This window comes from Labrus bergylta, chromosome 9 (genome assembly GCF_963930695.1).
Source record: "Labrus bergylta chromosome 9, fLabBer1.1, whole genome shotgun sequence".
NCBI classification, from domain to species: domain Eukaryota; kingdom Metazoa; phylum Chordata; class Actinopteri; order Labriformes; family Labridae; genus Labrus; species Labrus bergylta.
In genome coordinates, this window is record NC_089203.1 from 6,255,590 (window position 1) to 6,282,575 (window position 26,986).

Below are 26,986 nucleotides of genomic sequence, written 5' to 3' on the forward strand. Positions count from 1 at the left end.
AACATCAACATGTTTATACACAGGACCATAAGTACAAACTCCTTCTGTTGGATGATAAAACATGGAAATCTAAAACATTTTGAGCATTTGCATCCGTTGTAAAACAGAAAAACTTTCTGCGTTCTAACCTCTCTCCATTTTTCAAAAGCATCTCCAATATTGATCTTAGTTTGAGCACGTTTCTGCACGTGGAGCTTATTAGAAACATGCAGAGGCTTTTTAGGTCGGGTACAATCACTTCTACCTGAACCAGTTTGCTGCATCAGCTGTTGGTTTGCTGTTTTGCTGTGTGGGGGTAACTTCAAACTGCCTATCTTCTCTGGTCCAAACAAAAACAGCATTCAGGACCAGAATCTAATCTAAGAAGGAGGACATACTGGCTGCTGCATTGTTGACAGAGAAGCTTCAATATAGTTTCCTTAATGTCTGATCATATAGTAAAGTCATTTTATCATTTCATTCAGTACATATCTTACAGATTGATCCTTTTGAAAAAGAGACTCTGGACATAACATGGGATTTCTCTTTCACTCTGTACTTTGGGGATGATTCCTGAAGGTCTCAGTAAAAGAGACTCATTCCTCTTGGAGATTTTCAACACTGTGAGTAAAAAAGCGATAACTAAATGAGGAATCCTCCCACCATGAGACTCCTCATAAAAATCACAAACTATCCGCAGTATGGAGAAAATGACTTTTATACTGCGGGTTCAGAAAGAGAAGGGAGATGAATTTTGGAAAAACTGGAATCACAACAAACATAAAGACTTTAGAATATAAATTTCTGTTCATCAGAGAGACTGATGCATTGTGTCCTGTTTCTGTATTCTTTTATTTTTCAATGTTTAAACAGGAATGTTGTAGCCCTCATTTCTTTTGTGCTTCTAATGTAAAAAAAAAAGAAGAAATTTTAAAACTTTTCCGTGCACTGATTGAAATATGTCGTTTACTTTTATTACTTGTATGTTTTGTGTCTTTTGCATGAAAAAGTGATTTGTAGTCAAAACTTTTACTTTGGGTCTGGTCTCTTTTTTCCCTATAAGCCTACTTTACTCTGTACTTAACGCTCGTACTTAAAGGCCCTGACACACCAAGCAGATGGCAAAGAACTAGTGGCCTCTTATGTTGGCCAAAAAGTTGCACTTGAACACACCGCTGACAGCGTTAGTCCGTTGTTATGATAGGAGAAGACCATTTTCACACCGCTGTCGGTCACCCCTCGTAATATAGGTACTTCTAATCGAGAATAATGTCTGATTGAAAGTTGAAAATGGCGCTGACGTTGTCAACCCCATAGTCTTTTAGTGGAATAAGAAAAGAAGAGGCGGAGACGATAAATAAGGAGAAACCGCACTAATGAGTGAAAGCATGGATAGAATACTATAGTCACTAACATTGTCACTCTTCCACATTTACAAAAAAGATCTGATTTTATCAGACAAATGTTTGTAGTTGCACTTTAGTGTTTGGTTTTGAAAGTTAAAACAGGCCTGTTTGGATTCTTGTGAAAAATGAATTCCTTAATTTCTGTGTTCAGTGTTAAGACTTGAACATAAGTCTGTAGTGTTTATGAAGAGATCATCTTTTGTTTTGGTTTAATTGATTGTTTTGGAATACAAAGGAAAAAAAGAAGCATAAATTAAATACTCAGGAGCTGAGGTACTTCGGTGTAGTTTTATTTATTTGTTACAACAAAATATAATGTCAGAGTTAGGTATAACAATATGCTAGTTAATAAATTAAAGGAAATAATGAGATTTTTGACCAGCAGTTAGCTCCACTCTTGACGAGAGACATGATTCTCTTCTCAACTTCATCACTTCACACGTTCAACAAAGTGACACCAGAACAAACACTAAAAGTGGTTCCTCTTCATTAGGGACACAGTCATAGGCCCTTTTTCAAACCAGCCACTACACCCTCTCCCTACCCACTTCCCCTCTGTTTGCGCGTCCTCGCGGAGGGTTCGCCATATTAAGTCTGTCCCAAACCAATTAGCAGGGAGTGGTAGTGGGTTCTAAAACCCTCCACCAGCGAGTCTGCACCGATGCCGACTTTCGGATCACGTGCAACGCCTATTGTGTCCGGTCGTCATGGATGAAGCAACCTGTGAGTTCAAGTGTCAATAAACACTGCTCCAACTAAGATAGACATTTAATATCATCATCAGACGTTAACAACTTCAAATGTGTATTGAGGATTCAATCTATGTTTATTTATTGTAAAGTGTTTTATATTTACTGGGACTGTTGCAAAAACAAAAGAATATTAAATCATGTTGCAGACAACTTTTTGCTGTTAATATTTATTTCTTATTTTTCTACTTTTGATGTCTGTGAAATCTCAATTCAACAATAAAAAATACACTTTTTGCTGCTCTGATGTTCAACAATATTATCCTTGTCTTTGCATTAATTTAGGACACCCTGTTCTATAAAGTTACAATAACTTAACTGAAATTAAACAATAAACAATGTAGGCTCAATCTAATAGTTTTGTTGTAAGTCTACACTCATATAACTAAAGAAGAAGAATAATCTAGGCTACATAAATATTTTTACAGAATGCATTAGCTACAAAGAAAAGGTGTTCCCGCAAGATACCGCTGAGTAACCATGGTAACACACAGTTCCTGTTTCCACCTGAGAGAGGGAGGTTTTTCCCAAAGCCTGCCGCTGTATTTCTACTCGACACCTTGATGAAGGGGGCTTCACTCAGCTGTGAGAGTGACTTCTAACGGAGGGTGTAGGGGTTGGTTTGAAAAAGGGCCATGGTCTGTTTGAGGCACTTCATGAAATCCTTAAAGGAAGAATGTGCAACTTTTTGATCCAGTATGTCGCCCTTGATCACCAGCATTAAACCAAAACAAACCGCTATTTGGCGACACCTCCACTATATTGTAGCCTCCGCTCTTCTCCAGTGACACAACTCCAACCCCCCCTTTCTTCACATAAGAAGTTCTTAAAAGGGATGCACAATAATTAAGCATCATTTAGTACAAGCGGTGGACAAATTGTCTTTGGCTTGCATTTTTGTGTTAGCAGGCTAATGTTAGCGCCTTCACATTGCATATTAATTTAGATGGAATGAACGTGATCTAAAGACACGTACGTGACATCTAAATAAGCAGTGAGTATTTTATTCTTCTTTTCTCTAGTCCTTGACTAAAACAGCTTTATCTGTAAGAAGAGGAGCTGGCTGTCCCGTGCATGTAAACATGATGTAAACACGGCAGACAGACATTTACAGTACATAGGACATTAGTTTCTGTATAAAATGTTGCACTTTCTTCCTTTAATTAAAAAAAAAGGTTCCTGCCGTGTTTTTCAGCAGCACTGGAAGCTGAGGCCTGTGTTTGGTTTCCCTCTTCACTGTGGTCATCAAACTTTAATTAGAATCTGAAAGCCAGAACAAGAGTGAGCGTTAACACAGTAGGTGAATGACAACACGTACATACGCACGCACGCACACCTGATGTATTACACTGAAAAAAATCTAATCTTACCAAATGTCTAGTTTGAACTCATAACTCATATCTAATTTCACTTCTAATAAGCCACATTCACCTGACGAGTCCAAATAAACATCTTCTCTCAAGATATAAAACTCAAAAGATCAGGTCTGACTCACTAACAGGGGAAGCAGTCGAGAAAGTCAATTATAGGAGGAGAGGAGGAGGAAATGCAGTCAAGCCTGAAGCCTGCTCTTTGGACTTAACACAAGGCAAGGCAAGTTTGTTTATATAGCACATTTCAACAACAAGGCATGACAAAGTGATTCACACAAGACATCAAAAGCATCATGACATAGGAAAGAAAGTATGTGGTCAGACTGGTACCTGTTGAAAACCTGTTATTGAACTGAAAACACTCCTCTGTGCGAAAAGCTTTGAAATTACTGAGAAGAAGGCTTACGACACACACACACACACACACACACACACACACACACACACACACACACACACACACACACACACAAACCTCACTCAGTAGAGCCCAGACGGCAGTGTCTGAGTGAACCACCAGGCGGAGAGCTGAGATCGGCTGCAGCGCTTCTTGAATTTCACCGTCAGCTACCCCGTTCTCAAACCCGCCTGAAACACACACATTGTTTTCTCATGTGAAGGTATAGATAAAATAATGTAAGTTATGTCATTGATATTCAATGTTTAAATCATCTGTCACATTACTAACCTAACCCAATCTGAAGATGAGTTTATTTAGAGTTTCAAATGATAACTGAATAAAACACTTTTTCTTGTCAGTTCAAATAAAGCACACTGTCCAGGCTCCTTAAAGTGGCGCCCTCATTCAATACAAACAAACCCACAATGCAATGCTGATGTTAATCAGAGAAGATTTACAGTACATTGATCAAAATGTCATTAGCATGGCAATAATTAAACCAACAGCAGTACTGAAGCTCAAACTCTAACTTTAGTGATGCTACAGCTAGTGTTTGAGTCTGTATTTATCTTATCAGTAAAACCCCTCATTTAGGGCACGGTCACACTGGCCATCTGTACCGTGCCGTACTCAAGCACGGTACAGCGGTCACACTACACATCAAATCATCCGGCATATTTACCGATAACAGCGAATCCTTTTTCAGATTGTTGGAAGGAGGAATTCGATCCGTTCACAGCTTCCACTAGTGCTGACGCCTGCAAAAGAAAGGAACAGATATTAAAGAAAGTTTAACGTTTCAAAGTATCAGCAAAGTCATCCAAATAAATCCTGGGTTTTTCCCATCTTTATTATAAGTTCAATGTGACAAGGAGAAATCCTGACCAAAATTTTTTTTCTGTCAAATCTGCATTTTTTTAAAATATTTCCTTTTAGTTAATTCAGGAGATATGAAGCCAGAGTTTCACGCTACAATTGTGGAAGACGGGCCTACTTGATGTTTTATCAAAAAGTTAAATGTGTGTAAGCTGAAGGGTGGGACCAGAGGCCTGTCCAGAGCCGTGGCAAACTGGTGAATATTACGGACATAGTCATTGTGGCAAAGTAAAGAAAATATGATCACAGTGTGACAAAACGACAAACGGATAAAGCTTGCTCCAAAATGAGAGTGAACCTTTGAGTTGCTTTCACCCGTTGGTCTGCTTTCTGTTGGACAGGCAGGTGTCAAACGCCGGCGGTTAGCTTGTGCTAATGTGCGGTAGCTTGCAGTGTTGGTACAAGCAGTTAACGTACACGCTAACTCTGCATTGAGAGTGCGTTTCTGAATGTATCATCGTGATATACAGTTAGTGGTGAGGACTCTATAACCTTGTCGCTCTTTTAAAGGTGCAGAAGTGACACCAGAGTGCTGAGCTCTTTAACTACCCGCTCTTTGTTTTCTATTTAGGACCATTTGGCTATGAAACCTGTGACACCGTGTTCAAATAAGGATGCAAATTCAGAATGAGACCTTATTATGTTATTTTTATACTTCAGCCTCTATCATTCAGCTCAGGTTCCAGGGTCACTACTAAACTGTTCAGGAGAAAAAGAGAGAGAGGATTTTCTCTTTCGATATGTTAAGAATCAAAATAAACAAAGTAGGGTGCTACATTTTCTCATCCCTAATCCAGTCGACATTTGGATCAATAGATGTTGGCTTGCAGGACATAATAAAACACACAAAACGGAGTAAACATTGATCTATAATCAAACCTTTGAAAATACAGGTTAACATAGAAAGTAGTCTCCTCTGCTCCTGATGTAGGTGTGTTATTTTATTAAGCTTACACCCTTTTATCTGAATACTTTTATTATAAAGCTGAGCGTGATAATAAAAAAACAAGCACACGGGGAGTAGCTACAGCAGATTAGGTTGTACAGAGATAAAGTCCAGTTGTTAACACAGGACGGTCGCTTTCACATATGAAGTTTGTGCGTTCACTCTGCAGTTTGTTCAGCACATCAAAGCCAGACAAATGTTATGTACTGTAGCCAGCGGCCACTAGATGGCTTCTGCCATCTGACCTCGTGCTGCACTATGATCTGAAAGTAAACAACAGGACAGGAGAAGAATGGCGTAGTTTGTCAGTATTCTGATCTATAAAATGGAGATGAAGTAATATGCTGTGTCAGGCTAAACTGGCATATCGACCAAAGCGATGTGTAACAGGCTTGACAGATGTTAGGCACAGGCATGTACGGACGGCGCGCACGGTCCTTTCAAACATTAAGTCGTTTCAAACTGATTGCACTTAGAGCGTTCACAGCGCTCAACACGGCCTGAAGAATGGAATAACCTCCTCAGGAATCCTTTAAACCCTTCCATTGTTAAAGCTCCGTCAAAATCTGAACGGTTTAAAGTAATTCCAGGCCCTGTAGCCAATCATTGGAATGTAGTACTTTTAACATTTTTAAAAGTTACTTGATGCCTTTACAGGGAAGTCCACTGGTTCCCCAACATCGAGACAGATTTCAACTAGAGATGCACCAATCAGATCATGGTATTATAAATCAGTCTAATCCTGACTCCAAATCTTGATCTGGTTTAGGTTACAATGGGTTGATTTATACAATTCCGTTTTATGGAGCTAACAGCTGAAGGCCAAACTGTTTGGTGGTATTTCATGCTGGTTACGGCAGCTACATCTACAGCCACATGCCATATCTGCAAAGCTCATGTTTCCAGGGGTGATGAACTATGAACCAAACAAAAAAGGTAGGTGAACACACACACCAAACAAGCACACACATACGACATTCAACATTCAAAGTGCAATCAAAGAGCACTGAGTGAATGAAGCTTGTAAGGCGAAACAAAATGATGCAGGACAGAGTAGCAATAAATAATGTTGCTAATCTAATGTGGGTTAGAAATTAATAACTATTCAGGTTAATGGTTAACTGGTTAAATGGTTTGGGACCCAAACCAGGTTGTGAAATTAAAAGCTAAAACTGATTCAATAAAACTTTTGTAGAATTCTATCTGGACTGAGGGGTCGACTGGAAGAAGAGGCGTTGCTGGCACTTGGAGGCGTTGCTGGACTGCTCGACCGCTGTGCTTTTCCGGTTGTTGCTCCTAATCTTGGGCGCTGCCCTCCACTGGAGGGCAATTTTGAAAAGCAGTTGTAGACCCGTTTGCTGTCGGGCTCGGGCAGAGAATCTGACCTCTAACCTGGATTTAAATTATTCTTTCTGGAGGCTGATGCGTCTCGCACGCTGCCACTGCTGATTTAAACAACACAAACTACCTTTAGAGAAGACGTGGCGTGTCAAAGTGGTTCTCCTTTAACTAGCTTTGCTGAATTTGTAACATACTTATTCATCCTTTTCTTGTCATGTGTTTGTGTCAGGAGTGTTTCCCTCTCTGCTCTGAGGGTGTTTCACCTGCAACATGAAGCCTCTGATCTCATCTCGTGTCCCTCTAATCTTCCACACTGCGTTTCTGTGTCCGTCTTACTTTACCAAAAGGTCTCAAAAGCCATGACCACTTTTCCCCTTTAGTGTGACAGAAGTGTCGATTCACACATGCACGCACGCACGCACGCACGCACGCACACACACAAACCAAAAAGAGAGAGAGAGAAGGAGCCTGGGAGTGATAGCAGGCTATGGTGATAGCCACCAACACCTGAGATGAAAGCTGAGATCTGCTTGACGACAATAAAGGAACTGAATAACACACACTAGAGCGCACACACACATGAACACACACACATACACACAGTACATTTTACTCACATGGCTAGGTAGCACTTCCACTGTTGTGTTGAAGAATTTATCTCCACTGTGCTGGACATTTCCACTGCGAAACAGGTACCTGCAGAAAAGGAGACAACACAGGTGTATTAAAACGTAATGTAAGGGCTGACACACAACTTTGTTTACAGGGACACAAATAGTCAGGATAAATATCAAAAAAGCTTCATGGAAAGACATCAGTCCGGCCCATCCTGTAAGAAATTGTGTTTCTAACAAACAAAGAAGTGGTTTATGCAGATTGCTGTTCGGATCAATATCCACGTTCTCACATGTTCTGATCGTGTCTTCCTGGTTGTGGTTAAACTATTTTTACTGCGCGGGTCTGCCTCTTTCTTAAACTGGGCATGTCTGAAGCTCATAATTTGTGTTTGCCGTCTAAACTCCGACAAGATCACTAATCAGTTTTAATTTGCAGTACTGGTGCAGGTCAGAGCTGGCTGTGAAAAATCAGAGGGAGAGACCAGAAATGCTGCAGCTTAAATAGAAAGCTAATTGGTAGGTTTTGTCAGGTGATTGTTGAGAATGAGGCATGTCAAATGTGAAATCAGTGTCAGGAATGGGAGAGAAGAGGAGAAGGTAATCTGTGGACATACAGTATAGAGTGGGCGGCCCGGACAGATAAGAAATATCTAGAGGCGTGCCGCAGAAGCGGTGTTTTTTTACAAAAATGAGCTGCAGTTAAAGCATCAGAGGCATTAAATAACTACATGGACTTAACACATTGTAATCAGGGTGGTGGGTAACTGTGGTGAAAACTCTTAAGGCTGTTGGTCTAAGGTGGAGTGATTCTATAGAGAGCAGGTAAACGGCAGAGTTAACATCTGTCATCCACTTCATCTTGGGAACCTTTCCTTTTAAATCTCAGTGCAGAGGACAAGTTGATCACAGAATGAAAGAGCTACTTAACAGCGACAGAGCTGTGTGTTCAGTGAGAGTGAAACCACTGTCAGAATGTTAGGTCTTGACAAACACAGTTAACCTTTAGGTTAAAGAAAGTACTGGAATTGTTGCAATAGATTGCTTCAGCTGACTGATTTGAAAAAGGCTGTAATGGCTGTAGGGTTGTCACAACACCAGAGTTTTTAACTTAGATATGATACTAGTAAAAATAATTTCATCTGAGGAATCGTGCTCAAGCACGTTACAAAACATTCGTGCCTAATTTGAAAACTCAGAATCAGATTGTGAAGAAGGTAATGCAGCCGTTTAATTACGTGCAAGAAAATCGTAGCAGTCGCATGGATACACTCTAAAAAAACATCACTCCCCTCTCCACCTCTGCTTCGATCAGGATCATCCAGATTTTTTTTTTATTCAAAAGTTTTCAACAACAGAAACTGGAGGTGTTCCTATTCTGTCTGATAACTTTAATCCTGTTGGATTACTTTCAAACAAACATAATATACCCCCATATAACGTAACGTAAGACATCATCATTAACAAATGAGCAACGTCATGATGAAAGTCTCTGCTCATTATGGGTGTTATTTGGGATCAGTTTAAATAGGATTATGCAAACAAGGTTCTCCCGCGTTTGGATGGTTTCCTAAAGGTTACACACAAATTTCAGACTGACCGGGATATGTGGATTGGCTGTGAGAAGTTGAAGAGGATGTAATCATGTTTGACGGGTGATGACGCCCAGAAGAAGTCCTCTCCTTTGTACACTCTCTCCAGACTGTGCCCCTGGTAAACTTTCAGGCTGCTGCTCAGCGCTGCAGGAGGGTTTCTGTGGGCCTTGAACAGAGTCTGACTCCCAAAGTCCTTATCCTGGAGAGGACCACAGACAAGAACACACACAGACACACAAGGACAGAATAAATGTGCTTCAAGATTCATGCAACACATCACCTGAATCCTAAACATGCATGAACAAGGCAAACAACAATACTGTGTTATCTAGTCTTTTGTGTATCTTGTAATTTATCTGTTTACTTCATTATTTGATGGAAGCATCACCATGTTTAACTAACAGGGACAATTATTGTTATCCCTTTGTCTTACCGCTGTACAGTTTTTCTTGCTACGTCATTAGCAACCATTAACATTTGCAATCCTCTTTTATCCACCCAGAAGGGCTGTTCTTTTGTCTGCTGCCACCAGCAAAGAAAACGAGCCAACACAAATAAAACCAACTACTGAGTAATAAAATTGTTTTTAGTTTCATAACAGTTTTTAGAATTCTTTGACAAATACAATTAATGGCATCGCAGTCTAATCCCACTGATTACGGCGTCCCACAGGGCTCAATTTTAAGTCCCATCCTTTTCTAATTTAACGTGCTCCCTCTGGGTGGCAGTACATTAAACAATAACATATCTCTACATTCATATTGTATGCAGATGTCACACAAATCTCCCTGTGTCTCAAACCTAATGACAAAACAAGCCCTCAAACACCCTATAACTGCTTTAGTTGGATTAGAAATCGGATGTCGGACACCTTTACCAATCTGGATCACAACAAATCAAGCGGCTCGTATTTTTGAACAAGTGCTCTTATCTTTGCTTTTGTTTTTGTAACCTTTATTTTATAATGCACAAATATCCCTGAAATAATCGCTAACTGTAATTGTGTCCTTTCCCCCATGTTTTTGACTGTTGTTTGCAGTTTTATGCAGAACAGTATTTTTTTAAAGTGCCACATAAATTATTAGTATCAGTAACGTGTATTTATTAACTTTACATTAGCACTAGGGCCTGTGTCCACTAACAATGTTTTTGTTTTGTGCTAGCAGTGCCCATTTTCTGCACAAAACAAACGCAGTTAAGCATTTTCAGCATCTTTAGTGCAAACATGCCCTCCGTCGCCAGCTGTTTTTAGTCAGTGCGCTAGCAGATAGATGAAAATAGATAAACTTTGGTAACACTACCATTTTCGTCAATATCCCTTCTCCCTCAGCAACCAATCAAAATCAAGAAGCGCTGGTCACTTCTGATGTAAACTTTGGAGTTTGGACCGTTGGGACAACCCAAGGGTTATCTGGGTGTTTGTCAAGAGCTTCTTATGGAAACACTCCCACTTTACACACATCCGTGTCACTGTTAAGTAGCTCTTTCATTCTGTGATCAACTTGTCCTCTCCTCTGGCACTTAAAAGGCAAAGTTCACAAGATGAAGTGGATGACAGATGTTAACTCTGCGGTTTACCTGATCTCTATAGAATCACTCCACCTAAGACCAACAGACTTAAGAGTTTTCATCTCAGTTACCACCCTGACTAAAAAAGGCTTTTTTTTGTCTTCTGTGGTGTAATTAATGCCTCTGAAGTTTTAACTGCAGGTCATTTTAAAGAAAGACATGTCCACTACTGGCATTTTTTCTGCTGGTAGCGCCCATTTCATTACAAAATCAATGCCCAGAAAAGGTGTGTGATGTGATATCTAGTATAATCACATCCACACTCACATATTCACTCTTAATATACATGTCTACTTATCACAATGCAGAGAAAAATGTATTAAATATTCTAAAAGATGCACACTGAGCAGATTGAATAAACAGGAGGAGCTGAACTCACCTTCAGATGCTGAAGTTTCCCGGACAGCGACGAGTGGAGGCCGACATGCTGGAAGAGCGACGGCTTGTACCTACGTCTGAGTGACGCCTTCTGCTCATTACAGTCTTTCTGCATAAAACAACACAGCAGCATGACGCTCACTATAAACTTCTAAAAATATTTGTTTTCCCAATAATATGTAAAACAAGAATTTTTCTGTCGTTTATGGTCTCTGCTACATTTCTCTTTATTTCAAAGTTTAGTTTTCCTTTCTCTTTCTGTGTGTGTGTGCGTGTGCGTGTGCGTGTGCGTGCGCGTGCGCGTGAGCGTGAGCGTGGAATAAATAAATAATAAATGAACTAAAGTCAGAGACCAGTGTTTAACGCGGTCTGATTTATGTGCTCCCTCTAGGAGAATCCTCCAGTAACAATGGTTGTACGATGCAGTGTACCCAGCGTTCAAAAGCAAATATGTTTGATCCTTTTAGGTGAAGATAACTCTTCTTCACATTCAGACCTAAAACAAGAGCAAGCTGCACGGAGCAGGACATTTTTCTGGGTTTGTATGCTTTATGAAGTAGATCTTGAGTCAGAGCAGACAGTGAGGGACATACACATAAGGTCACATGATGATTTGAAACTCTTTAAGAGGCAGACTTACTACATCTCTCTCTGGGTTACAAACTTTGACCCACAGGATGTGATCCAACAGCCAGTCGATGGGTTTGTCTCTCTGGAACATCAGGAAGAACTCGGAGATCATTGGGAGGTCGCTGGTTCGAAACATTTTGCCTGGAGGAAAGAACACACAATGGCTGAGGAGAAGCTCATCCTTCTCCTGGCATGATTTATCTTATGCACCCCGATGTCAAGTTCCTGCTGCTAATACCCGAGTCGGTTTCTTTTCCACTGTATTATGATTTCAAACACACACCTATGAATCCGAGCTGAGAAAACTCCAGGTAGAGCCACTCTTTGGAAGCTTCCTCATTGGTGTAGGTCATCATGTTTCTGAGATAGTCGGCCTTTGCAATGATGTCGTCCTCTAACTGTGAAGAAAGAACAGAAACTGATTTTAAAAACTCACATCAGAAATGTTTGTATTGAGCGCCATTACAGAAAAAAACTTTAACCAGTTTTTAAAGGTTTGAACTTGGAAACATTTCTGTAGCGTTGTATTTGTGGTTTCACTCCGACAGTCTTCATCGTGACATCTTCCTCTGCTGAGGATTTAGATTTTGTTTGCTTCCGTCATTCCTGAACCTGTTTGAACACGGAGCTCATGATGTGCTCAGCTGTGCCTGTTTGTCTCAAACACATAGCTGACGCAGTGGTTTTTTTGGTTATTCTGAGGAAACTCATCCATAGCAAGCCATAACAAGACGCTCCTAGGAACTGTGTTTGGACAAAGACTCAACATTCATACAGGCTGCTGTTCTATAGCTGCACATCATGGAAGATAATGAGGGTCTGACAGAAGAACATTTAAACATACATTTTCTCTTGGCGTTTGAAAAAGTAGTTAGTTAAAATGTTGAGAATGAAGTCAAACTTCATTGTTAAGATAAAAGAGAGCTCCTACGGTGTGAAACTGTTAGGAGTAGTGAGGAGGACTTTTAACAGAATGAAGAGTTTCTGAAGCTGAAGAGAAATGTTCTCCAAACACTACATTTGGACTCACGGCAGAACAGACAACAAATATTTATGCAACATTTCCAGCCAACAATGACTTTTTTAAGTACATGTGAAGACATGCACTGATGAGTTTCTCTCCATGTGGTTACCTCGACAGGTGTATCAATCAATGATTAACACTCTTCATGGTGATATAACTAAAAAAGAACTATAAAGAAACTTCTGCAGGCTGTAGGCTATATACTTATAAAGTACAACTTACAAATGATCACACAGATGATCATTTCAAAGTGTTTATAGTTTTAGTTTTAGTTTTAGATTAACCAATCAAAAAGATGGGACAAAGAAAAGATGTGTCAAACCTAGCAACGGGGTCGACCATGTTGCTAGGACCCGCCTCCTCACTAAGATAAACGTTTCTGTCTCTTCCTCGCTCAGAGTTGCTCCGAGAATGTTCCTGAATCACTCTTAAGCTAAAACTCCTTGCTAGGATTTGTTAAGCTAAATGAGGAGCTCTCAGAGGATTCTCAGAATGTTTGTGAATACGGGCCCAGGAGTTTTAGGAGTTTTGCGTTACATGTGTGAAAGCACTTGGATGATTAAAAAGAAACCAAATGGGGCGCTGGTGGTGCAATGGTTAGTCCGTTTTCTCCTGTTTTATTTTGTACTCTCATGTCCTGGTCTTCATATCTAGTAGTTCACCATGTACATAAGATTAGAAGGCTGACTTTGAACCCGTACCTGAACATAGTAGGTGCCTTTATCCTGAGCGTAGAGCATGAGGAAGCTGAAGTCCAGGTTCTGCTTTGTTCGCCATCTATGAGCAGAGAACTACATACTGAAACATAATCCATGTAGATCAACCAAAGAATACTGTTAAAGTTTCATGTTTTAAATCAGTAAGCCAGTGTCTCAATCATGAACGTGTTCACTAATTCAGGTGGTGACTTTACAGACACGTTTTGAGCTGAAAATCTTCTAGAAGACACTTTTACTCAACCGAGCATCAAAAATGAAAAGTAACAGAGGAAGTGAGCGTACTTGACTCTGTCCTTGGAGTCTCCTAAGGTCTCTTTGAGGATGCTGAAGTCGGGGTAGTAATACTGCGAAGGAGAGACGACCTCCAATAACCCCGACAGCACTTCTGTGGGAAAACTACAAATAAAAGACAGTTACTGTATATGTATATGTGTGTGTGTATATATATATATATAGGCCTACGTGATAAAACCATAACTATAATTATCGCAATATAACTTTTCTCTATAGAAATATAACGTTTCATGTTTCATGAAAGTCTGACAGACTTAAACTTGTCTTTACACCACCCAAACACTGGGAAAGAGGACGAGGAGAAGAAGAAAGAGACGATGAACAGCCAATCATGTGGCAGGGATACGGGTGGGCTTACAGGCGTTTGGTGTTGAATGGAAACACAGCCGAAAAGTTATTATAATTATGATTATTATTACATGAACCAGAAAATGTAATAATACATGCTGGGATCAAAATCATCCAGATTAAAAAAAAAAAAGTATGCTGCCTTGATGTGCTTATCGGAAAAAAAACGTATTTACCATATTTATGAGTTAGGAGCATATAAACAGCCCTTCAATGATGTCATGACAAGTGGAGAATCTGGAAATTATGATACTATCCAAGTTGTTAAATTGTGATGTTTGTGTGACGTTTCAGGGCAAAGGCTGGAGGTTTAGTCTGATTGGTTTTTGAACAACTGAGCATTTTTTAATTCAATACATCAGAGACACTGAATGTGGGGCTAAAAACATCCCCACAGGTTAAAAAACCTCTGCACACCTTGTCGTCTTATCACATTAAACTTCTTGTTCTATAATCACTGAGCCACTAAAAGCTTTGAGGATTTTTAGACTCAAAATCCACGTGGGATTTGTGGAGATTTAAACCATTTTCCCTGCAATAAACCAATGTCTTGAACAAAGTGAGCTTTGGTCTTCTGGTGCTTGTCTGAAGGGAAAATCTGTCTTCTTTATTATCTTGAGTCAAAAATTCCAAACCTTTATCGTGACATCCAAAGTTAACATTCAGCAATAAGCTGAATAATATAATAATATAGCGTAAATCCAGTGCCAATAATACACTCCATGGAGGGTGTGATCACATCAGTCAGTGTTTCCCCTACCATTATATTAGGGGGGTGTGATAGTAGGTGTAACTGATACCAAATCACAGAGCAGAAATACATGAATACTGTACTCCAACTTTTAATTGATATTATATATTAATCTTTACATGGTTTGCTTTATGTCCCTGGACCACCAGCAAAGAGTCTTTATAGGCTGTAAAAAGATTTCTTTTGAATTAAACTTCCTTTAGACCCTGGTCCCTGCACTTTTCAGCACTAAGTATCTGACGCTATCTGCACCTTTCGTCTGCACGGAGCTGCACTCTCATGCTGACAGAGCTCAGTTCTGTCCACACAAGGAGGATGAGTTCGGAGGGGAGGGGAAACGTTTTCAGCTTATTGAGAGGCCAGCCTCAAAAAAATTTAGTTTCACGGTTTGAAACAAAACAACATCCTCGTCATGGTAACGGCTCCACACATGTGGCTGAAGTGTGGAGCCAAACTGTGGATTTAACCCCTGGTTATATTAATAATAGTAATGCCAAAGTCACATTTACAGGAGAAAGTTCTGCTCCAGAAACAGTCTCTGTATGTTGGACACAAACAGTTTTTTTCCTGTTTGCAACCTTCACTTTGTCATCTGAATGTTTTCACAGGTTCACAAAAGCTACAACCACAGGATGTGAAAGTCCTTTTCTCACTAAAAAGCAGAAGGAAACATCTCTTTAGGTTTTCTTTGTAATTTAACTTGCAATTCTCGTATTCAAGGACGTTGCGCATGACGTTGCGACACCTCGGAATCAGAAGAAAACTTCCCACTTCTGACTAAAAGTGAAACCCAGTATAGGACGAGGAGGGCAAACAAGGTGAATGTGTGACGTCTGACTTACAGAGATAATGAGAGGTGGGACGCCTGTCTCGATTGCAGCGCTGCTTTGTGATACAGGATGATAAAGAGACGTGTCGGTGTATGTTTACAAACAGTAGAATAAAATATTAGTTTTCACACGAACACACCTCATTTAGAACTTTAAAAAAAAAGCACAGACACAAAAAGAAACAACACTGCTCAGGAAACCAAAGTACGTGGCTAAAAAGTGAAACTGCCACATGGGAGGAAACGAAAGGCAGGGGGACTCACTTGTTGGCGATGAGCTCTGCTATGCTGCTGACGTACTTGGAGTCGGTCTGAAGAAAGAAAAAAGGACAGAGTCAGTAACGGGGGGGGAGGGGGGGGTGTTCTAATGTGGTTAAATAACACCAAACGGGATCTTAGCAGCAATGAACAGAAACTGGAGCTTGTCGCATGAAGGCCAGATCTAGATCTAAGTAATGTAAGTCGGCATCATAAGCCCTATTCACACGGGACTAGTATTACCTGGGGACCTCTAGTAATTTGTAATAAATGTGGAGGTCGTCTGTGATCTTAATCCCGTGCGAATCTGCCATGTCCGTAATTTGTAAAGTAAAAATTCCACCACAAATTACCTACCATATTTCGCCAAACACAGAGGTTATGTGATAATATTAGTCCCGTGTGAATTGACATCTCTGTGATTTGGGGTAGTTTTTTTTAAGGTTTTTTGTGTTCTCTGCACCTTTTTTCTGCCTTTTTCCCGGTTCCCGGAATTATGGAGGCTGCGTTGGCAATTATAAATGAAAGTTTTGACAGCTTTTTGGGTGCAAATTCAGGAGGCTCATCTACACAGCATGGAGACCCATATACAAGAAAGAGCCAACTCATATCCATCAGAAGAGCGAAATCTCCAAAGATGATTAGATGGATTACATGCATGGAACATTTTTCTATCTTTTACACAGAGCCTTGTGTTATACGAGTAGCGCATGTATGTCTGTGAATGGCTCAGTGCGAGTGAGGAGAGAGAGAGAACGAGGGGAGTGTGTGTTCGGCAGGTGTGTGCGAGAGGCACTTTACTGATGCCGGGGACCAGAGTAGAAAACGCGCAGAGAAACTAGTCAGCATCTGAAGTGTATGCACACTTTGAGTCCTGTGTGCGTAATAAACAACCAGTGGAAAAGACGACACTGAAGTGGAAATAAAGATGAAACTCGAAACATAACATGGTTCCAACCAGGCCAGATAAGATTACAATCTAAACAGGTATAAAGAAAACAAAAGCTCATGTGACTTCAGGCTCAACATACCCGGCTCACCCTCTTATTCCTCTTTAATTAATAACATCTTAAACAAGCAGAAACGAGCTGGACAGGGTTAGGATTCAAAGACAGCAAGTTTACTCTATATCACATTACATACACGTTTACATACACCTTACTGCGCTCCAGGCATGGAGCCAGAGCTCCCTCTACACGCATCCCAGCTGAGATATGGAGAGGTGTCCACTGCTGCAAGACAGTCGGTTCCAAATTCAGAGATAGGATGGAGAGGGACAGGAAATTTAAACCATTTTCTACCACCGATGTGATGGGGAATGTTAGGTCACTCGCCTACAAAACTGACAAACGTACAGCTTAGGTAAACAGTCAGCGTGTCCAAAGGGAGTGCAGTTTGCTACATGGGAATATACCGGATAGTCACATCAGACTGGACAGTTTGGAGACAGTGGAGGATGGAGGACAAAATCAAAGGCATTCTGGACAACCCTTCTCACCCTCTCCATGCAGAGAGAAGCAGATGAGCAGTTCATCCAGCCAGCGCCTCATCCCACCCAGGTCACACACAGGACTATCATCACTATCACCCACCATTGACTCCCTGAATCATTTCTACCACACTACACTAAGTTTGAATTATTAGACCTTCAAGTCCATACAATGTCACATGCTACTACATGATGTCATAATACTACTAAGGTGATTTTGTTTATATTTATTGCTTAACGGTCTCTTCTTATGCAAGCTGCTGTTTTAATGGCTTTGGTACTCCTGATCACACCATCACTTCATCCTGTAACTCGTCACTCAGCACAACATGTCCCAATGATCTGTGTAGTTTTTGGCCCTTAATGGATGTAAACTTGATTTATCCTTACTAGTTAATAGTTGTAAATAGATTTTATTTTGATTTATTCTTGTTTTACTTTTTTTTGTTAAGGAAGACAAACCTACACTCTCGTACAAGACACAATGATGTGTACGAAACCGGAGACGCATCATGGTATAATGAGTCCAACGTGTTCAGTGAAGATGAAGTAGAATGCATGCAAGAAAATCACCACAGTCCATCACTGGTACAAATGTTGACTCTTCCTAGTGATAAAAAAGAGCTTTTGTTTCTGTAGAAGAAACCCAATTTCACCCTCATTTTTTAAAATTGGACTCTCTTCATGGGTTCTCGAGGACAGATTTTCTTTTTTATTCTTACTTTTATTTGTACTCGATTGAACGCTTTTTTTCTTGTCTTTTTACTTCTGAAAAACTTAAATTTTCCCTCTGAGGGTGAATAAAGGAGATCTTACTAATGTCTTATCTTATGACATAAATCAGACATGTGACGTGAATAAACCACACTGATTGGACTGTGTAAAAATGAACTGCACAGCGTGCCTGTCTGTGTAAACAGCTGAATGTTTGCATTGCACGTTTATGGTTGTTGCAGTTGTGTTGGGTATACTGCTGCTGGTGGTAAATCCTGGTTTCATTTGTTAATCCTCATAGGATATAATGCTTTTTAAGTGAGCAGTAGGCTATGATAGTAAAAAGTCCAACTATTGTCTTAATTATGACTTTCACAGAGGTAGGACTTGTGATACTTCAGCTTCCCAAAAATGTTTTTGCTGCAACAGATGCCAATTAATCTGTGATCCGTTTGGATTACCCCCCAAAACTTTGGACTGCATGTGATCCTTGGATCGATGGAAGAAGTATCAAAGTATCCTCATGGTGATTTGTGGTCTGTTGCACCATGACTAAGCTGTGTATGTGTGTGTCCGTGTGTGTGTGTGTGTGTGTGTGTGTGTGTGTGTGTGTGTGTGATTGTGAGTGTTACCTCGGCTACAAAGACGATGATGAGGATGTCTCTTTTCTGTGATGGAGTCAGGCTGTAGAGCAGAGAGCCGAGTGTGCTGACCAGGTAACTCTGCTTCTCCCGCTTCACTGTGGGAATGCCCATCACCACAGACACTGAGGAAGGACACACACACACACACGCACACACACACATGTAATAATAAACTAATAAAACAGTAGCAGTGACATCACAGGCAGGGTTGTGAAGAATTTTAAACTTAGATATGATACTTGAGATACAGCGGAGTATTAGGGCCCCGTTAAAGAAAACATTTATATTAAATACGTAAATCGATTTAAAATAGGCTATGTTTAAAATGATTATTCTGAAAGGTTGTATCAGAAGAGCAGCCATCTGCCTGCACGAAAATTATAAAACGAGAACCCTCAAAGATATTTGCCACAAAAGAGACAACTACCGCCAAGTCCAAGTGTTTTGTTTTTTTTTCAGGAAAAGTTTCTTTCAGTTTCTATTCAGGATCCTGATATGACGATGTGATGTACCAATAGAATGTGTAGATTCATATCTGTATGAGTAAAGCCCCAGCACAACCAATCAGATATTTTGAGACCTTGTCAATCAAGTTTTAAAGCAGCTGATTCCACAGAAAGTTAATATTTAATCTGTGTTACTGACCACACCAGGAAGTGTTTCCTTAGTTGTGAAACCTTTATTAAATTATAACTTAAGGTGGCTGCTGCTCGTCTGATAACTGAAGACTAAAATAACAACTTTATGCTTTTGAAGTTACGATGGTAGTTTCGTGTTTTTGAATGAACAAAATCTCTGTCACTCTGTCTAAATTGCACAAATTATAAAAGTTTGATCTTTTTTGATTAAAATATGGGAGATCGTATCGATTTGAAACATGTTTTATTGAAAAGTATTTATATTTAAGTCTTTAAAAATCTGACACCAAATAAGGATACAGTTGGCTACGATTGTGCTAATCTAAAACAAGCATATCTTGATTTTACTTAGTTTCAACCATCCCCAAGGATTTACACCAATGTGGATAACACTTGACATCAAATCCGGGGGATAATGTCAGTAAATTCAAGTTAAAACACAGACTTCGTTTATCCCGTGCGAATGCACCGCACGAAACACAGACGTGGTGTGGTCATTTCTAAATCACATGAGGTCCCCAGGTAATACTAGTCCCGTGCGAATCGAGCTTTATACTGTAGGGTCGGCATTCACAGTACAACAGCAGCCATTGTTTGGCCTCAAAATCCCTCTTCATAAACCAATGGGTGACGTCGCTGAGACGGCGTCCATTTTTTATACATCGGTATGGTACTAGGCCTGGCGATAAATCAATAACGCTAATCATCGCGATATAATTTTCTCAATATAAACATAATGTTTGATAAATTTAAACCTATAATTACACAAGAAGTCATGTGAGGCTGAAACAGGCAACACCACAAAACTTCTCAAACATTTGAAGCAATATCACCGTTCGAACACACTAAAGGAAAGAAAGGAGTGTTAGTGGAGCCTCAGCAAGCACCATGCCAGGAAGTGTTACTGCCCAGAAGCAAACTCTCATATCAGCGTTTTCCAGCACCCTGATGATTATCCATATCCACTTACGTGACATTTTTCACTGTGATCAAAATCTGCAATATTTCAAAAACATGTTCATTCAACTTTATATCTCAACAAACAACCAGCGAAAAAGATGACACTGAAGCAGAAATAAAGATGAAACTTGAAACATAACATGGTTCCAACCAGGCCAGATAAGATTACAATCTAAACAGGTATAAAGAAAAATGATCTTCAATTTCTTTTATGAATTTTTCAATTTAGTCTCTTAAAGTTTCCCCTTCAGCCTTGTCCTTCCCTTCTCTAGACAATGCCTCTCTCAGGTGTGTGCCTCTCTTATTATTCTTTGTTGAAGAGATGCCAGCAGTGTCCAGTTTTTCTTTTTTTCTTGCATGAGTTTGTTAAAACCTGCTAAGGCAGATGCACCTCATGGCATCTACAAAAGGTTGTCTGCTGTCACTGCTTTGGCATTCCTGCACTCACTTCCTGGTTCTCAGAATCAACCCGATTCATCTCAGGAAGTTCACGGCTAACAGACAAAAAGATTCAACCTTCCTTGTCAGCACCAGAATTACTAGTCGGACGAACTGATAATCAATATTTGTATTTGCTTTCGCTTAAGGCTGTTCCAATGTGCACTCAAACTGTAGCGTAGCACTCCCCACTACCTGGTGCTGTAGCCCTACACTGGCTGTAGCCCCGGGCAACAGACCTTCTCTCCTCTCATCACTACCAAATCACAGTGAACGTCTTATTTTACTACAGCTTTAAATGTTTCTTGAGTGTACTCATTTTTATTTTCTTATTGCTTTTATGACTTATCTTATTGGCCATCCATCTTTATTTTTTTGGAATTTCATTCCTATTAATGTGCATTGGTCACTAATTGTTTTTTACATAAATAAAGTGTGATTGATTGATGGATAAGATATTCCTTATTCCCAGAGGGGAAGTTCAAGTGTTTCAGCAGGACAAAGACAAGGAAAAGTGTGCAATTAAGTCCAAATAGAAATGAGAAAATATTTTAACAACTATTTAGAACTACAGTAAGTATCAAAAGAAACTTGTCAGGCAGCTACAGTTAAAAAAACAATTCATTACTGGCTTTAAGTAAATGCTCCATACCTCCCCTGCGTCCTTGTCCCAGCTTTATGTTGGGTACGAGGCTCTCTGGATGTTGTCTGAGATGGGGCATGTAGAAGTACATGTTGGGCTGCAGGATCGACTGTCCATCTGAAGTGTTGTCTCCCCGCTTTCTTGTTTCTGTCCACAGAAGGAACGAGAGGAGGAGGCATACAGTCTATGCAAAAAAGCTACTTACATCACAGGCAGGGTTGTGAAGAATTTTAAACTTAGATATGATACTTGAGATACAGCGGAGTATTAGGGCCCCGTTAAAGAAAACATTTATATTAAATACGTAAATCGATTTAAAATAGGCTATGTTTAAAATGATTATTCTGAAAGGTTGTATCAGAAGAGCAGCCATCTGCCTGCACGAAAATTATAAAACGAGAACCCTCAAAGATATTTGCCACAAAAGAGACAACTACCGCCAAGTCCAAGTGTTTTGGTTTTTTTTCAGGAAAAGTTTCTTTCAGTTTCTATTCAGGATCCTGATATGACGATGTGATGTACCAATAGAATGTGTAGATTCATATCTGTATGAGTAAAGCCCCAGCACAACCAATCAGATATTTTGAGACCTTGTCAATCTAGTTTTAAAGCAGCTGATTCCACAGAAAGTTAATATTCAATCTGTGTTACTGACCACACCAGGAAGTGTTTTCCTTAGTTGTGAAACCTTTATTAAAATACAACTTAAGGTGGCTGCTGCTCGTCGAAGACTAAAATAACACACCTGAGAACCATACACAACCATTATTTAGGAGTTAAGACATTGACCATGAACTGCAACTTTGCTAAACTATGGTTTATTCAACTCTAAATATCTGTAATACTGTATATTTCCCCTCTGTACAGTCCTGTCTGTCAAGTTGCAACTTTTTTTATCTCAGTTGAAACCTTTTCATAAAAAAGAAAAGGCGATAGGGTTAGAGTTCCTCATGGTTCTGTCCTGGGTCCAAGCTTTTTCAGTTTGTAACAACTAAAGGTTTTTGTCTGAGAGCACACTCTTCCATTACCTCTTAGAGTTGTTATTCCTGATGATCTGAACCCTCTTTGACAGTTCACTTTAACAGAACTTTACCAGGAGGAAACAGATATCCTGGTTTTTGTTCCAAATATAGTACATTTTCCTTAATTGGTCTAACTTTTAAAGCAACAATATGAAACTTTTTGATCTTAAAATATAAGTTTCAAAGTCAATGTTACAACTATCAGTACAACAACATTCTCCCTCTTGTCCACAGATGTCATAGTCGCCTGCTTATAGCACTATAAGCCGCTGTTCTCTTGCGAGAAGTGCCAGTCTCTATACTGTTGATACACTGGCTGAGGCTAAGAGGAAGAGGACAGTGAAAGATGAAGCCAAGAAGGGAAAAAGAGAGAGTGACTGAGCAAGAAGCAGAGTGTACAACCCTGCAGATATTATTCATTATAGATTAAGATGTAATGTTAGAATGGTTGTAACCGGTGTCATCATTGTCATAGTTGTCTCATGTTAAGCCGCTTTACCGGCTGCAGTAAGTCATCGAACCAAAGTTTTGTCTCAGGTTTGCACACAAATAAATAAATAAATCCACCTTACACCAAAAGTTGTCTCTACAATTAGCTGTAGGCTCTAGAAGAGTCACATTTGCGCAAAATCCGGTTATATTACCATACCTTGTCAGTCAACGTTGTTTTTCGTTGGCTTCTAACAACACCACTGGTCTGTTTGTCAACAAATGCATGTCAGCACTCAGCACTGTGTATTTTACAGTGCAGTGCAAAGCACATCAAGCCAAATGTATACGTAATGTTGCTTTCAGCAATCAGCTGAAAGTTCTTCATAATTTAGATTTATAAAAACACATCAAGAACTCCCTTTCCTGCAAGAGACCGCAACATGTCTCCTAATGTCAGTAAATCATCTTCATTTCAGAGTCCAAAATAAACTAAACAAAAATAGGCTCATCTCACTCATATTTGAACGTTTCTGGAGCTGCAGTTATTTTTACACACTATTTAAGATTTTTGGACTGTAAACATAAAAATATATTTACATACATATACATTTTCTGAAAAGTAGAAGACCTGAACCCACTAATTTAGTGAATGGAGTCTTCTGCCAGGATTTGTGTTTAACATCACGCACTACAGTCAGTTACCCTGGTTAGCCCTGGTTCACAGCTAAACTAACCGTTGAGGCAGAAAAAGGAGGAGGCCTTTAAGAGGCCTTTAAGGGACAGGGAGAGTTTTAAAGAGGCTAAATACACCTTTAGAAGGGCGGTGAGAGAAGCCAAGCGTCTTCACAATGAGAAACTAAAACAACAGTTCTCCTCCACTCTGTGAATGACTGGCACCTGGCCAACAAACTGAACGAGTTCTACTGTCACTTTGAAAGAATGTGGTACAGTCCAGAAATTATCCCTCATAATAACTTCACTCCACAACTCACCACAGCATGGGGCTCACAACTCTGAAAGACTGTCTATTCCAACCAATTGTGGACAACCCGTCTCACCCGGGACATGGACTGTTAAACTCTGATAATGCTATTATGAGACCTGATCTTAATTGCTAATGGCTTTACTGCAAGAGCAAACAGGTAAGGAGAAAGCCTCATCCAAGGCAAAACGATTCTGAAATCTGCCCATTGGTTTATACAGACGCCTTGGGGGACTGATGAAATGACATAAAACCTCGAGCAAATAGCGCCACTGCACTCGGCCAAACGCCTTTTCGACATCTAAACCTACTACCACGACGGGGGACAAACTATAATGAGTATGTGATATCACGTAGCTGAGAGAATCACTCCCATGATTACCCGGCAGCCTCAGCATCATCTTTTGTTATTGTTTTGATTGAGAGCGCCCTGGTGGCGGATTTTACATACTGTGCATTTAATAAGGGCAGTATTTATCATAAAGAAGTCAATCCTTGAATAAGAATTATGGACTTGGGAGTTATAGGGGTATTCTCTCCTGGATGGGTGCATTGTTCTCCATATATTGCAGAGGCCAATAACTGTTAAGTTTCCCATTAACGTCTTGGACATATTAGAGGGTCGTTTACGAGGGTTAGATCTACCTAACTGTATGTTTTGTGCTGAAATACTGTCACGCTCTAATGGTGTTCACACACATCAGACCTTCACATGCCTGTTGGACACAAACACAGTACCTGATAGGATTGTGGAGATGTTGTTGTTGTTGGTGTTGGTGGTGGTGGTGGTGGTGGTGTTCGTGGTGTGATGGGTGTTGTTGACAGCTTTGGATATGTTCTTCAGCTCTTCCAGCATGCTGCTGAGATCCTTTCTGACCTCGCCTCCCAACTGCTCGGCCACGGACAGGCGCTCGTACAGGGTCTGCAGGTCGAGCTGTACTGTAGAAACTGGGGACAAACACACAAGTTGGTACTATTGAGAATAAAATGTTGCGCTGTTGTGTTGGCAGCATTTAAATAAATATCTAAAATCTCATCAAGTGTAAATTATCTTATGTAAGCTGGCTACAGAGTAGACAAGATGTTTAAGGCCCAAATCGCTTTAACAATTATCGCATAATAAGCCGTTGAAACAGCTCATATAGGCTCTGTTCTCCAGCACTGGAGAGCAGCCCTCCCCTGGCAGCCCTGCAGCATTCTGCCCCTTGAAAGGCTTCCACAGAGAGCTGGCCAATCAGAAGAAACTAGGCAGGTGGGGAGGGGGGCCTTAAAGAGAAATTAAGCAGCTGAAAATAACTGTTTCAGGGAGAGGCTGAACTGAGGTTTCTTACTAATGCGAGTATAAGATAGGACACTCTGATTTTTGATAGAAGAATACATGTAGAGGAAATGGCCTGGAAACACAATTATTTTTCAATACTGCCTTTTTTTCCATATTAATGCAGACAGAAAAATTCATAAGGTATAATTCTAAACTTGCATTGTGCATAAGAGTCCTGTTTAACGTATGAACATCTCACATTTTGTGATTTTTTTTTTAATTGTCCAGAGAGTTTTCATTTTACGTATGAACAAATACAATCTGCCACACGTGTACTTGTTCTGATCGGGCTTCATGTTCAGTCTCATTTGCAGCTCATACTTTTTCTCCTTCCTGACAGATTTAAATCACACAGTGACTCTGAAGTCTCAGTCAGGTTTCCTGAAGCTGACTGAATTTGAGTTATGTGGTCTGACAGGTCATTATTTCTTGTTTGAAGAAAGAAGGAAGTTAGAGAGCCAGCTTGGGGTCGTCACAGTGTGACATTCACAACCAAAACACAAAAGAAGAAGCAATAAACAGTTCACAGGATTTACTGCTATCAATAGATCTTTGACTTGAATGGCGTATCTTTGTCTTGCAGCATAAATTAATCATAATAGCAAAAGTTTCAATGTGTAATACAAATGCTTAATCAACACAACACAGGTCTGTAAATCTGCAGTGTCTCCCTGACTTTTGAACAATCTCACTGAGAAATCTCTATAACTGTCAAACTGTTGCACACAAGGCTGCCTTCTTCTGATACAAAAAAAAACTGGTAGCTGAAGCTATGAAAACTCATCATTTGTCCCGTATTGTAATTCAAACATTATCAAAGTTGGGAATAGTCTTTCTTACTATGCATCTTTTTCTTAATTTCTTACGTTTCTTTTATAATAGAAATAATAATATTTGTATGCTCTGATGAATTTAGACTGTATATGGCTGCATTTTATCGGAATTTAAAATATCCAATACAAAATTGTTGTGGGGGGGACAAAAAAGAGTGGTGAAAATAATATTTTTCTAAACTAGACCATTAGATTATTATTTCTGCCTCGGCCCAGAGTGATTATTTTCAGTGTTTGGGGTCAATTTTCCAGACCCCGGATGTAGAGGGTGACAGTATGAAGGTTTAATCTTAATAAAACGGTGTCAAAATCTTTCATTTCCTTAAGGTATCCATTTAAAGCAGATACCAAAATAAGTTAAAGTGATGAGTTAGTTTTTTAATACTACATTTACTGATTTACAATATTTACTCGTAATTTAAAAGATTTCAACTTTTAAATTGAATTGAAGATTGGAACATCTTACCTCCATGATTGGGAATTGATTTAATCCAGGTAAACGACACAAAACCCGCGAAAGCCAACAGACATCCAAATCTGACGGAGTAAAACCTCATTTCATTTCATTTCTCAAAGACAGTAAATCCGTTTTAATCCGCCGACCGGTGTGTTCCCCAGCGGGCCAACAGGAGGGTGTGAGCGGCTCAGGTAAAATGCAGGTAATGAAATGTGACGCTGTAAACCACGAATTGTGACTTTCTCCACACGTCATAAATTAACACCCCAACAGCATACCTGCATTAACCTGTTTTTCCGCCTCCACAGACCGAAAGTGACATTATGACAGCTTC

At 39.9% G+C, this 26,986-nt stretch overlaps 1 protein-coding gene across 3 annotated transcripts; it reads right to left on the reverse strand.

Moving 5' to 3' along the window:
• Positions 1-1,659: 1,659 nt before the first annotated feature.
• zgc:154054 (Alpha-1,3-mannosyl-glycoprotein 4-beta-N-acetylglucosaminyltransferase B-like) lies at positions 1,660-26,986 on the reverse strand. Of its 3 annotated transcripts, none has more exons than XM_065958947.1 (15): positions 26,662-26,986; positions 24,780-24,989; positions 21,615-21,752; positions 18,915-19,048; positions 16,086-16,132; positions 13,882-13,995; positions 13,582-13,657; positions 12,140-12,254; positions 11,867-11,997; positions 11,228-11,335; positions 9,285-9,478; positions 7,688-7,766; positions 4,590-4,665; positions 3,988-4,095; positions 1,660-3,397 (listed from the first exon to the last, which is right to left on the reverse strand). In XM_065958947.1, exons 1-15 carry the CDS (start codon positions 26,750-26,752, stop codon positions 3,387-3,389), a joined length of 1,632 nt encoding a protein of 543 aa, XP_065815019.1. In that variant the 5' UTR covers positions 26,753-26,986; the 3' UTR covers positions 1,660-3,386. The 3 variants fall into 3 exon arrangements, with proteins under 3 accessions (XP_065815019.1, XP_020509025.2, XP_065815020.1); XM_020653369.3 differs by having other exon boundaries at positions 3,983-4,095; positions 26,662-26,984; XM_065958948.1 differs by lacking the exon at positions 21,615-21,752 and having other exon boundaries at positions 3,983-4,095; positions 26,662-26,985.

Coding starts and splice junctions, on each gene's coding strand:
- zgc:154054 (XM_020653369.3), bottom strand. CDS start 26,752: ATGAGGTTTTACTCCGTCAGATTTGGATGTCTGTTGGCTTTCGCGGGT. Junction 21,753..24,779: donor CATCTCCACAATCCTATCAG/GTACTGTGTTTG, acceptor TTCTGTGGACAG/AAACAAGAAAGCGGGGAGAC. Junction 9,479..11,227: donor GGAAACTTCAGCATCTGAAG/GTGAGTTCAGCT, acceptor GGTCCTCTCCAG/GATAAGGACTTTGGGAGTCA.